The sequence below is a fragment of the Theropithecus gelada genome, chromosome 9 (assembly GCF_003255815.1).
Source record: "Theropithecus gelada isolate Dixy chromosome 9, Tgel_1.0, whole genome shotgun sequence".
NCBI lineage: Eukaryota > Metazoa > Chordata > Mammalia > Primates > Cercopithecidae > Theropithecus > Theropithecus gelada.
The window spans coordinates 7,089,964-7,104,298 of record NC_037677.1 but is presented as its reverse complement, the minus strand read 5'-3'; the positions used below and the strand labels follow the sequence as shown (position 1 = coordinate 7,104,298).

The following is a 14,335-nucleotide window of genomic DNA, read 5'->3' as shown; positions in this document are numbered from 1 at the left end:
GTGAGCGGGTTATAAAACTGCCAGATCCCTATTAGGAAAGGAGTGTTGCTCCCCTTTGTTGAGTAGGAGTCAGGTTCTGATCGTCCGTGGGGCAGGTTTGGATTCTTACCTCCAGGCATCTCTAAGATCACGGGGATTATGGGATCTTGACTACCCCTACCTGTACCATACTGGTAAGCCGTGTGCCAGCTTACTCCCAGTAACTGGTAAGCAGTGTGCTCTTAGACACGGGAGGTGGGGGCAGACCGTGGGTACAGGGTGCTGACTGAAGCTCTGAGATGTGACTCCAGTAGCGAGAGGCCTCGTTTTCTGAAGACACCCTGCTGTGTTAGGATGACGGATTGCCTCCCGTACTCTGCTGTGCTTCAGTTGATAGCACCGAGGACGAGCAAAGCAGTGTAATGTGAACTTTTGCTTAGGGTAAATTTAAGCATGGCCACGAAGCCTTGTTGCCTCTCCCTTGGAAAAGCAATTTAGCCTGCAGAAAATAATTAAATCCGCGGTATCTGGCAATAATTAGAAATTCTGAACGGGGAGGGTTAATTGTTTCCATCAGATTTCGGTTGCCCAATAAAATGGGAGCGCATCCGGACCGTGACTGAGGTCACTTACAGTACCGTGGCTTTCAGTATTTTCATCTTTCTCCCTGCAGGATCACGCAGATTTGCGAAGCCATTTCTTCACAGTTGGGATGAAGCTTGAGACAGTGAATATGAGCGAGCCCTTTGACATCTCTCCTGCGTCAGTGACTAAGGTGAGTTTTCCTCCCTCGTTCTTCGACCCAACTCCTAGAGTGGATCAAATTAAACCTTTCAACTCAAAGACGACCAGATGAAATATATTCGTGCAAGGCTATCAGCAATGCCAGGCGAAGCTAAGGAAGATTGCCGCCCCTCCAGTCCAGCGCTGCTTTAAGCTGTTTTTATTACTGGTGGCACAGAGTGACTCTAATCAGATGCCCCCTCTTATCATGGATAGGGTGAATTTTCCTTGTCTTCTGCTAGTTGTCCACTGACGAGTTGCACGTTGTAATCATTACAAGGGTAATTTGTTCTTCCTGCATGGGTAGTAAATATGATCTGTTTAAACTTGGAAAATACATGAAAATGGTGCAAAGCAAATTCTCACCTCCCATGTCTCAGCATTTCTGTGTTATTTTTCTCATGTGCCCTCATTGACTAAAGAAAAACTCATGCTTCTAAGATCTACAGATTCAGAATAAAATTACCTTTTAACATAAAGGCATTTTTATAATGATCTGTTAGTCTTTGAAGATTGTAATATCCCAGCGGGTCGTGGTGGCTCACATCCATAATCCCAGCACTTTGGGAGGCCAAGGGGGAAGGATCACTTGAGCCCAGGAGTTCAAAACCAGCCTGGGTAACATAGGGAGACCCTGTCTCTACAAACAGTAAAACATTTTTGAAAAAGTATAATATCCATTCCCCATTAAAGAAGTTTTAATGACAAAACCTCTGGTAAAATCAAAATTGCTTGTTTCTACCTTAAATATTCTCTTACAAATAGTGTGGGAAACTTAGCATTCTTGGCCGACGTGTGTTTTAGTGAATGGTCTTTTGTGTACTTCAGCAGGAGAATTTAATTACAGATTTAAATCTGTTTTAATTTCTTTTTCTTAAGGAAATGGGATTTTCGTTAAGGAAAATCACTTTTCATGCAGTGATTAGTATTTGTTATGTGAGTCATGAGTTTTTAAAAATTTATGATTTGGTAACACTTGAGAAATTTAGTAGTGATAATGTATTACAGAATATGGAAATTGGTTATAAAAATGAAATGCTTTCTAAACATTTTTTCTTGTAAACGTTTTTTCTTTAGTGAACATAAATTGTTTTTATAACCATTAAAGTAGCTTATTTCAAGGATAACTTTAGGAGCTGGGCACGGTGGCTCACGCCTGTGATCTTGGCACTTTGGGAGGCTGAGGTAGGGTGATCACCTGAGGTCAGGAGTTTGAGACCAGCCTGGCCAGCAGGGTGAAACCCCATCTCTGCTAAAAATACAAAATTTAGCCAGGTATGGTGGCGCATACCTGTAACCCCAGCTTCCTGGGAGGCTGAGGCAGGAGAATCGCTTGAACCTGGGAAACGGAGGTTGTAGTGAGCCGAGATCTTGCCACTGCCCTCCAGCCTGGGCGACAGAATGAGACTCCATCTCAAAACAAACAAACAAACAAAATCAGAAAAACTTTAAATATTTAAGGTTATTTATTTAAAGAAAAATACATTGGCTTTTGCTTTATAATCTTTGAAAGTCATGTACTCCTGATTATCTAGCATCCATTAAAAACCTTTTAATTTGAAATGGCCTTTGGGGTTCTTTACTGTATATCCTGCCAGTAGTCGGATATTTTTCCAAAATGGACAAATGGTACCCTGTTGAATCCTAGCCAGAATTCTCCTTTGTTCCGTTAGTGGGTGCTGCAGTCATGCCAGCTGCCCATCTGCTTGCAGATGTAGCATGCTACAGAGTCACTTCACCTGGTATTTATCAATTAAACTCAACAGAGTTGATGTGCATAGACTGTCAGCGGTAGCCTCTCTTACATTCTTTCTTTCTTTTTTTTTTTTTTTTGAGATGGAGCCTTGCTCCATTGCCCAGGCTAAAGTTCAATGACGTGATCTCGGCTCACTCACTACAACCTCTGCCTCCTGGGTTCAAGCGATTCTCCTGCCTCAGCCTCCCAAGTAGCTGGGATTATAGGCGCCTGCCACCGTGCCTGGCTAATTTTTGTGTTTTTAGTAGAGATGGGGTTTCATCATCTTGGCCAGGCTGGTCTCGAACTCCTGACCTTGTGATCCGCCCGCCTCAGTCTCCCCAAAATACTGGGATTATAGGCGTGAGCCACTGCACCCAGCCTCTCTCACATTCTTATTCCTTTAAATAATTCTTATGCCTTTAAATAGTTGTAATATATAATGTTAGAATGTGTCTACTAATCAAAATTAATTTCAGCCCAAATATCTTTTTCTAGTTGGATAGACTTCCAGTGATAGTTGGCTTTTCACAGTAAATAATTTTCTCTAAATAGATCTTATCGAGGGGAGGGAAGAAGTATTTTTACTGATTTCTAAATTGTGTTTCCCTTTTTATTTTGCTTTTTCTTACCCTTTGTAGCAAAGATAAAATGAGTCATGCTGTTTTGTGTACAGCCCTCCTTCTCTTATTGACCATGTTTTGTATAATGCATGGACTGGGATGTGTGCATCTGTCTTTTAGAACCTAGGTAGGCACCTCCCCAGGTTCAAGACTCATCTTCATGTAATGACGTATCAGAATACTCCTAGCGTAGAAGATATTTACAATTAAATATATTTCTGTAAGTATGGGGAAAGTACCTTGGAGTATTATGTTGGAAAATATAACACACTGTGCTATCATTACTCATCACAATGAAAATTTCATTTTTTTTCCCACCTTGGGCCTTTTCTTGGTGGCATAACTGTTGAAGAAATATGTAAATAATGTTACAACAGACAAGGATGCAGACAGGCGTGTAGTGGATCGAGTATTAAATGGTGAACCTCCAGCAGTCCAGCCAGAGTGTGTTCCTGGTGTTGAAATACTGGCAGATGGTGATGATGTCATCTGTGTAAGCGAAGTGCATTGTATTGATTAGAGGAAAGGCTACTGGCATGAGAAGCCTTGGGTTCTGTTTCTGTGTCTGCCATCTCTTAGCTGTGCAGTCTTGGGCAACTCAGTTAACTGCTCTGGGCGTTAGTTCTGAGTCCTGTGGGTTCTGGACTGGATAGAGCACAAAACACTGCTTCGGACCATTTAGGAACATGAGCCCTGATGGATCTGATGAAACGTACTAAGCTTTTCCTTTGAAGCGTTCCCACGTGAACATGCATTTTAACGGTTGTGGAAATTCCTTCTTTATAGGGTACCGCGGCTCCACCAAAATCACATACTCTTTGTATACGTGTGTGTGTGAGTATGTGTATGTATGCGAGACAGACTAAATAACAGTAATTTAACAGATATTTATTGAGCATTCATAGGCTGCATTCTGGACAATGTTCCCATTGTGGAGCTTATATTTTAATGGAGGGAGACAGACTATAAACAGAATCAATAAGTAAATAAATCTAGTATGTTACATATTAAATGCTAAGAAGAAAGATACACCAGGGCAGGGATGTTGGGTTCCTGGGACGGTGCCCGCCAATAGCAGTGAGGACTCCAGGAGGCCTTGGTGTTAGTTTCCCTGTTGGTACGCACTTGGCTTTGCACCCTGAGCCAGATCGCCATGCATCAGTTTTCAAGACTGTCCAGGGGAGTTCAGGTGCCCAGAGGAGTGAAAGTGATAGAAGTCGAAGGATTTCCATAATCCTTTCAGGTGGAGGGAGGATGAGATTCTCAATAGAGCTCTCAGAGATGACCTCACTGGGAAGGCCCCATCTGATCCTTTGTTGCTTGAAGTTGACTTTCACAGGCAAACCTTCAGTAAACTATTTACCAAAATTAGCCCAGAGAACAGAAGTGAGTTTCCTCTCCTGCTTTGCTTTGAACTAAATTGCTTCCAGAAAAAAAATAAAGGAGCCGGGAATCATAGCTTCATAAAACTCTCAAGGTTTCCTAAGAAAGACTGGGTTATGTCCGTTGAATTGGGAAAGGGATCTTTTTTTCTGGCCTGGTTTAGATACTAAATTATTTAAATCCATCATGCTTTTCAGTGATGGTCCATCTGATTTTTACCCTCTGCTTTGTGTATCGGCATGCCTTGCTCTTATTTCTTCATTGATGTTTCTTCTTATATTCAGTGGACATTTATCCAGTTCCTATGTACAAAGCACTTTATATGCATTTGGGAATACTTGTGTTAACAAAAAGACATCACTCTCCTTTAATAACTTATGCTGCATGGCATTGGAAGACCAATGTGTTATCAGTCTAGAAAGGAGTAAGAGTTTTCAATACAGAAGTTGAAGTCTGAAATTTTAGGAGCACAGAGTGAGGGCGGTTTATTCCACCCAGATCAGCAGCACTGAAGTACGAGATGCACCTTGAAAATGCACTGTGTTTTGATAGCTCAAACATGGCATTGGGGATGTCGTAGTTGATGAGGCTTAGGGTGAATGATTTCCTCTCGGGCTGGAGGGTGGGGTGTTCTGAGGGATATGGTACAGGATGAGGCTACAAAGCTCCAAGCCAGATCTTGGAGATTGTTGAATGATCTGGTATAAAGAGTTTGGTGCTGGCTGTGGACACTGAGAGATGGTTTCACTTTTCAGTTCCTGTCTTGGCTGTCATCGAAGCTGGGGTTTGTCTGTCTGACTTCCTCTGTTCATTTTTCTTCAAGCTATGGCCATTGGTTTACTTCTCCAAGTCTTTAATTTTGTTCATTCTCAGTCTTCCATATCACCTAGTTATTTATCTTTCCATTAATAGGAGCACAGCGGTCAATTCTAACTTTTTATCAGCTGAATTAATTTAGTAATAGACATTGAAAATGCCAGTTTGTATTCAGATCATTTTGATGAACTATATTTAATTGCCTTTGGAAGCTCTGCCACTATTTTATGCTTGCATTATGTGTAACTCTAAAGAATTAACCTTTGGCTCCCTGCCTTTTTTTTTTCTTTTAGGTTTTTAACAATCATTTTTTTCAAGTGACTATTGACGACCTAAGACCTGAACCAAGTAAACTCTCAGTGCTGTGCCATGCAGATTCTTTGGGGATTTTGCCAGTACAATGGTGCCTTAAAAATGGAGTCAGCCTCACTCCTCCCAAAGGTTTGTATTCTGTGAAGGTGTGCAGGGTCTGGCGATTCAGGAGGGTGTCTTATTGTCATTGAAGTAACGCTTGCATTAATCTGGGGAGGCTGGTTGTGTAAAGGGTTTAGATGTAGTAGAAATAGGGCGTTCTTCATCAGCTTGACATAGGTGTCAGTTACAGCTCCATCCCCGGGCGAGGCGAGCGGCCTCGGGCTTCTCACTTCTGTCCACAGGAGTTTCCCTGTCCGTTACGGCGTTATTGGCAGATGTGCTGCTGTTTTGTAGGCATAGAGGATGCAGCATTGCTAAGTGGTTGAGCTCAAAGACTTCAAAGTGTCTGAGAAGTGGCTTTACAAATGTAACACAGTGTTGGTGAAGCATTTCTTTGGAGTTTTTATTTCCAATAAGCTAAGCTTTCTCCAGAGTCCATTTGCTTTCAGATATCCAACAATTAAACGGTATAATAGTTTAAAATAATTACATTGGGAGCCAGGATGCATTAAAATAATTTTAAATTGGGATTCAAGAACCACATTGTTAGTGAGTACCACTCTTAGAGTTTACCAGTGTGGTTTGTTGTCCCCTATAGGCCTAAGGTTAATTCAGGAAGAAAGTAGTAAGATGAGAGGTGAGACTAAAAGAAGAATAATAAAAGTATAGTAAGAAGAAGAAAATTGGAAAAAGATGAGACAAGTAAACTTACTGAGGAGGATTTTAACAGACAACCTTAAATAATAAGGGGTTTTGTACTAACCTTTCCAGATCTCTGGGGATTGGATTGCTTGGGACATTAACCCTAGTGGGAGAATCATGCAGTTCCCACAGGTTAAGTCCCGTCTTACCTGGTGGCCTCGCCCCTCTGTTTGCATCATTTAGTGGTGCCTGCCTGCTTACCTTTCCTATGACTGTACTCTGCTGGGCTTTTATCTTCATTTTCCCCATATTTGTCCTTATGGAGGAGATGCTTTTGAATATTTCCATTTCTGCTGTTGACTCATTGGGTTAAAGTTGTGCAGTCGTGGAGTTTGGCCTAATGGCATATAGTAAACTTACACAGAACACAGCCTACCAGTCACTGTTTTTAATGCCTAATTCATTCACTCCTCAAAGTGAACTATGAAGAATCTAAGTCCCAAAGAGTTTATATAACTTCCCCAGGGTCACTTGGATCGTAGGTCTCCGGGCAGAGCTTGGGACTGTGTCCCCTGGTAGCAGTGAGGACTCCAGGAGGCATTGGTGTTTGTTTGTCTGTTGGTATGAACTGGCTTTGCACCCTGAGCCACATCACTGCTTCAGTTTTCAAGACTCTCCAGTGGAGACACCTGTGGGAGTCTCCAGGTGCCAGCAGAGTTAAAATGATAAAAGTCGAAGGATTCTTATCCCTTTAATATGGCCTTGCAGGAGTCATATTATCAACGACCTATTGGTAGTAGGTGGGAAGTCCTTCCCTGCTGTGGAATTAGCCATAGGTCCTGTAGAGTCTGAACACCCTGTGGGCCATCTTCCTTTGCTTGTTTTGAACTTTTCTCATGGAAGCACGTGTGGGGAATGGATCCTGTGTCATTGAAGGAAAACTTTTTCTAGATACGTAAATGCTACTTGGTTAGACTTTGCTCATTCCTCGATAGTATTAGGATCTATTTAAGAATTTTGAAAAAATGGTTGGCTACTTCCTCATTGAGTGAAAAAAAGGAAAAGTATTTATATCAGCATTTTGGCTGCTTGATCACTCCATTATGGCAGAGGTTTCATAGTTGTCAATGTTTTCAGAATTTTAAAATACATTTTCTATGAATTACATAAAAAGATCATTGACATAGCTTAGAAGTTCACCAGGAAAATGGATGTGCCTATTTGGATATTTGAATTTTATGATATTTAGAAAATTGTTTTACATTAATGTAACTGAACTGTTAAACATTCAATGAAAGGACTATACAAAGATATAAAATTAAATATTTTTATATTTTAAGCTTTTTATACCTAATATTTAGTTATGATGATCATTTCTTTTTTTATCCAAATATTTGTGATATTTGGTGAGATGAAATTATCTTCATGCATTCTTCCAAACCATTCATCTCTCTTGTTGAAAGTGAAATTTTCTTTTTCAAAAACTCAAAATTTTCTTTTTCAAAAAAATTTCTTCATGGATATTATATACAAATACATACTGCACATCAGTAGAATATTGAGTAATGGTGACTGGTACCTTCCAATAAGAAACTATAATTCTTTTTAAACCATTAAAGCATTCGGGAAGTGGTAAATATCATTAGTTCATTGTACTAGTCTGTTTTCATGCTGCTGATAAAGAAATACCCGAGACTGGGTAATTTATACAGGAGAAGGGGTTTAATGGACTTACAGTTCCACATGGCTGGGTTAACCTCCTAATCGTGGAAGGCAATAAGGAGCAAGTCACATCTTACATGGATGGCAGTGTGCAAAGAGAGAGCTTGTACAGGGAAACGCCTGGTTTTGAAACCATCAGATCTTGTGAGACTTATTTACTATTATGAGAACAGCACAGGAAAGACCTGCCCCCATGATTCAATTACTTCCCACCAGTTTCCTCCCATGACATGTGGGAATTGTGGGAGTTACAATTCAAGCTGAGATTTGGGAGAGGACACAGCCAAACCATGTCATTCAAGAATGTAAATATCATTAGTTCAGGAATGTTTTCTTGAAATAGTAGAATTTTTACTTATAAACCAATAAGAAAAAGACCAGCAACTTACAGGAATGTGGACAAGGAATAAACTCAGAAGAGCACACAAGAAGCTCAGTGACTTGGGCAAACTTATCATAATAAGATAAACACAAATGAAGAGAAATCCTGTTGATGTGGTATCTGCTTATCAGATGAGATAGAAATCCGAAGGAGAAGGAACAGGAGAACCTCAGCTTAGTGAGACGGTGGAGGAATAAAGATTCCTAGACATTGTTGTTGAGAGTGCAGGAAGGGTGCAAACTGTGTGGAAGGCAGTTTGGCAGATTTTGCTAAACTTTTATTTTCCCACTGACTCAGTAATTCCACTTCTGGAAATTTCTCCTTAAATTATAGCGTAGAGATCATCTGCACAAAAGTTTGTGTTTTTTGCAGCATTATTTGTAATAGCAAAAGAGTGGAAAAATTCAAGTACTTATCAGTAGGATATTGATTAAGTAGACTTTGGAGATCTTTCTAATGAAATCTATGCCATTGTTGAAAAGAACGAGGGACATCTCTATTAACTGATGTGGAAGGCTGTCTGAGATACACTGTGAGCGGTACAGTAGGTATCATATGACACTTTCTATGTTAGAGAAGAGGCAAAACAGTATATATTGGTGTTTGCTCATATTTCTGTAGTTACATAAGAAACTAATGAGAACAATTATTAGTGTTTGGGGTATGGGCGACAGTGGTGGGGAGTGTGGCGTAAGGGATGAAGGTAGACATGACGTGTAACAATACTATTTTTATCTTTTTTTCTTTTCTATCTAAATAAATGTATTACCTATTTAAAAATAAACATATATTATTAAAAATGAAGGGTTTTTATAAGTGAAAGGGATCCTAAAGATGATTTCATCAACCTTACTTATTTTCTATCTAGAGAAATTGAGGCTCAGTTGTGTTAAATGACTTTTCAAATCCTGGTGCAGGGGTGTTGGGTTAAAAACCCCAGCCTTAAGATACCAAATCTAATGCTTTTCCTACACAACCATATCCACATTTCACTGCTGTTCTGTCTTGCTGATGTTTTGTAATGTTCATCCTTCTTAGTAATTCTAGAGCATTTGGGGGGCCTAAAGCAACCTAATTCATGTCAGTGAACCATGGCTTTACACGATTCAGATGGTCAATATGTCAAAGCAGTCAGAGAATTACAATTTTAGGGAATAATTTTACAAGGGTGTGTGATTATAAGACAATTATGGCTTCATTCATTGACTTCCTTACTCTCTTGTGAGAGTGCAATATTTTTATTTTTGTAATTAAACTGAATGAGTGTTTAGAGGAGGAGGTGGTGGTGGTGATTGTAGTAGTGGTGTTTTACGGTTTCCTTTTGAGGTGGTTGATTTCACATCTTACATCTCAACACCAGGATTAATAAGAGTCATGCTATAGAGATGTTTCAGAGACCATTCTTTACTTTATGAATGTATGCAAATAGAAGCTTTTTTAAAAATAAAAGGTTGTTGTGTCTAAATTAAATTATTAGGTTGACATGTAGAATGTGTGGGGTTTATTATACATATTGCCAAGTGATTTCAGATGTTTTCTCGTGTGTGTGTTTCCCATGAATGTATTGGGTTGTCCAGATTGCTGTTAAAAACAGGCATGCTGCCTACAATTACAGTGTGTTGCTTGATTCTAAAAAGAGGTTGGGAAGCAGCTGTTGAAATGAAAGACTTCTGGTGGTGTAGGAGAGAGATATGCAAATAACACAGACATTTTATTACATTGTTTTAACTCTGTTCCTACTTAAAAAAAAAAATCTGTCCTCACACCTTAGAGACAAGAGAGCTAGAGTGGATGGGAGTTTTTCAGTGTGGCTTTCTGTGTAGTAAACATTTTCCTGGTAAGCAAAAGTTAGAACCTTGGAAATTTTACCCAATTAGTTTAAATCCAATAAACAGCAAGTCAGTTTCATAGGCACTATGAAAAGTGATCAACAAGTGGATCAGCTAAGCAAAAATGTGTATAGGTTATCAACCATGACTTGCTATTTTAAAATTATTTCATTAACCTTTCTTGTGTAACATGAAAGATTAGTTGTAGAATTAGTGGAGGAAAAGTTCCACCCAGGAACTTTTGTAGAAAATGTTCAGCCTTTACATTTCTGCTGTAAAAAGTGTGAGCAAAGGCTGAAGTAATTGGCTTACCTTAGCAACTTTGATTTGTCTCTGTTAGGCTGACCATTTAATGGACACATAAACTGTTAACACAATTCAGGAAGTAAAGGTGTATTTTAATTATTACTGAGACGCAAAGCAGGGAACCCTAAGTGGTATTCTGTTTTCCTAAAGAAAAACCTCAGACACTGACCGATGAGCTTAATCCATTTTGTCACTCATGTTTCAGACATACCAAAGGGGGCAGAAAATAACATGTGGACACTCATGGCCCTACCATCTTGCTTCAACAGATGCTAACATTCTGCCTTGTTTGATTCATGTTTTTCAACAACAAAATATAAAACATGAAAGTGTTACGGATATAATGAAGGCCAAGTAATCCTTAAGTCCTCTGTTTCTTATGCCCCATACCTCATCCATCAGGGACTTCTGTTCACATTTTCAGAGTCTCACTGCTAGTCCTCACGACTCCTGTCTCAGGCCGCCAGTGAGTCTCATCTGGTTCCTGCAGCGGCCACTTGTTTAACTCAGGGGACTCTCAACACTTCAGTCAGATCGATCGTGTTAGAACATAAACCACAGGTCCTTTTGCTTGGACTGTCCAGTGCCTTCCACCCAACCCAGTGTCCAAGTTCAGATTGTGGCAACAGCCTACAGCACCCAGATGTGCTGACTTCCATTGCCCTATCCAGCCTCATCTCTCGACTCCCCACTCAGTCTGTCCTAGTCACTCTCATCTCCTTGACGTGGCACCTGCTGTTCCTTCTGCACAGATGCCCTTAACCTGATTCAGTCTTGACTCAAGTGCTACCTGCTTGAAGTCATCTTTCTGGGCTTCCCTGTTCAATCTCAATAGCAAACCACCATTCCCAACATTTGCATCTCTTTCCCTTGTTTGTCTTGTTTTTCATTCATCTCCCCCACTAAAATGAAAGATCCAGAGCAGCGTGGGTGTTTGTCAGTCACCCACCAGTGATCCTCAATAGTTGGAATAGTGGGTGGCACTTGGTAGGTATTTGTTGAGGTTGAATGAATTGAAGCTCTGTCCCCATTCTCTTCCACCCCAGCCCTTCACCCCTCATCCTCCACAAGGTGAGCACCCTCCTAAAGATTACATGCTTTTATGACATGACTGCATAGGCTTCTTTGTTTATGCCTTACCAGTATCATTGTTTTTATTACAGTCAAATTAAAATAGACCTTATTTGACTATGTACGTATATAATGTGCTATGCATGTCTTTATGAAACTTTTTATTTATTAACATTTTTCAGATTTTTTTCCATGTTGGGGCATGTAGATTGTTTATTCATTTTGCCTGCTTTATGAATATACTGTAATATTTGAAAATTCCATTTTCTATTGGTGAACATGGAAGGCATTTCCAGGTTTCCCTATTGCAAGTGATCCTCAAAGGTACAACCAATGTCCCCAAGTGTAAGAGGTGCTTTCAGGGGATATTCCTAAAAAATGTGGAATTGCTGGAATTCCGTAGATAGTACCAAATACTCTCCATGTTGTGTTAGTTTACATTTCTAATGTGGTGTTTGAGCATTCCCAGTTTGTGTCACCCTCACTGTTTTGCGGTGTTCCTAGGGTTAAGCATGGCCCCTCTGAGGGGAGTGAAGCAGATCTCCTTGTTTCAGCGAGGTGGTCCTGATCACTAGGATGGTTGAGCGCTGCATCCTACCCTTATTGGCCATTTGTGGTTTTCTTCCTCAACCTATTTTCTTTTGATCATAGAAGTAGTTTATATATTCTAACATGAATCCTTTCTTAGCAGTGTGCTTCACACATATAATAACCTAGTCTGGCTTGTTTCTTTGCTTTTTAGTGGTTTTTGTAATGGCATATTGAAGTCATAAATTGTAATGTAGTCAAACAGCCATCTTTCCCTGTATGCATTGTTTATATATCTTTAGAATCCCTTCCTACTGATGTGTTTTCTTTAAAACTGTTGCAATTTTACTTTTCCATGTTTAGATCTGCAACCTACTTGAAATTGATTTTTGTATTGGCATGAGGAAGGAAAACTATCTTATTTTTCTTGCTTGGATAGAATTGAAGTTTTTCATTTCTCCACTTGTCTCTGCATCATTTGTTGAATGGTCTGCTGTTTCCTCTTTGATTTATAATGCCACCACTGTCATGGATTCATCCCTTTGTGGGTGTGACTCTTAACCCTGTTCTTTGTTATTCTGCCTCTTCAGTCTGTTTGTATAGCCCTGAACAAATTGTTATTACTTTATAATAATATAGTCTTGATATCTATTAATTGAGTCACTTTTTCTTTATTTTTGTTCAACACTTCTTGGTTATTTTTGGCAGGTCATTCTTGTACATGAATTTAAGCATTGGTTTGTAAGGATCTGTAAAGAGACACATTGGATTTTGGCATTGCATTGAATTTACAGATTTAGAAAAATTGATATTTTCTTATATTATCTTTTTATAACTTGCAATCTTTTCTTGGAATATTTCCTAGGTACCTTATCCTTCTGCTTGCTGTGGTGAATGGGATTTCTTTTCGTTTCTTATTGGCTGTCAGCTGGTAGAATACCACTGATTTTGTGTATTTATGTCATATCTAGCTACCTTTCTAAACTGTCTTAAAAACAGTTTGTGTGAGATATGACTTATGTTACACTTGACAGTTTGGAAAAACTGTCTTATAAACCTGTCTGGAGCTGGTGATGTTGGTGTTTTATTGAGTGTGAATTTATTTCCTTTAGTGGATATAAGTTTAGTCAGGTTAACCATTTGTGAGATAGTTTTGGTAATGAACATGTATTTTACAGTAGTGTCTGTTTTAGCTGTATTTTCAGATTTATTGTCATATCATTGGTCAGGTCAAGTTTATTTATTAAAGTATTCAGGTTTTCTATATCCTCATTATATTTTTATCTATTGTTCTGTAAATTTCCGAATGGTACTTTAAAATATTATTTTGAGATTGAGGATGTTAGCTTCTCTTTGTTTTTGTGATGGATATGTTTGTGCAGTGTGTATATGTGGGTTGTGTGTGTGTGTCTAATATGTGATGTGTATGTGTGGTAAGTCTGTGTGGTATGTGTCTGTATGTGTGTGCTGTGTGGTGTGTGTGTGTGGTGTGTAGTGTGTGATGTACATGTGTGTGTTTGAAGTTGTGTTAAGGTGTTCAGATTCAAGATCATTAAACTGGTGGAAGCTGTCTTTTTTCCTGATAAGGCATTTTGCGTTAAAGTCCATTTCTCTGGCCCTCCCTCAAGTTGGTTTGTTTCCTTATGTGGTTTGTGATTGTTGATTGTCAACTAATTTCAGTGGCGGTTGTTATTTATGTGGCAGTTCCATGTGCCCTGGTTTGAAGTCATCTCTTCAATCTATGTTTGTTACTGTCTCTATCCACCCACTAGGAAATAAACTTCATAGGGTCAAGGGTATTTTTTTTTTTTTTTTTGAGACGGAGTCTCGCTCTGTCGCCCAGGCTGGAGTGCAGTGACCGGATCTCAGCTCACTGCAAGCTCCGCCTCCCGGGTTCACGCCATTCTCCTGCCTCAGCCTCCCGAGTAGCTGGGACTGCAGGCGCCCGCCACCGCGCCCGGCTAGTTTTTTGTATTTTTTAGTAGAGACGGGGTTTCACCGTGTTAGCCAGGATGGTCTCGATCTCCTGACCTCGTGATCCGCCCGTCTCGGCCTCCCAAAGTGCTGGGATTACAGGCTTGAGCCACCGCGCCCGGCCGGTCAAGGGTATTTTTAAAATATC

General features: G+C 39.8%; 1 protein-coding gene across 3 annotated transcripts in view; it reads left to right on the top strand.

Moving 5' to 3' along the window:
• The window catches only part of SFMBT2 (Scm like with four mbt domains 2), a 255,402-nt gene that overhangs the window by 164,136 nt on the left and 76,931 nt on the right, over window positions 1-14,335 (top strand). For all 3 annotated transcript variants that reach the window (XM_025397759.1, XM_025397758.1, XM_025397757.1), the window contains exons 8-9: window positions 653-754; window positions 5,613-5,760. In XM_025397759.1, coding sequence (XP_025253544.1) covers window positions 653-754; window positions 5,613-5,760 — 250 coding nt within the window. The remainder of the gene's footprint in view (window positions 1-652; window positions 755-5,612; window positions 5,761-14,335) is intronic.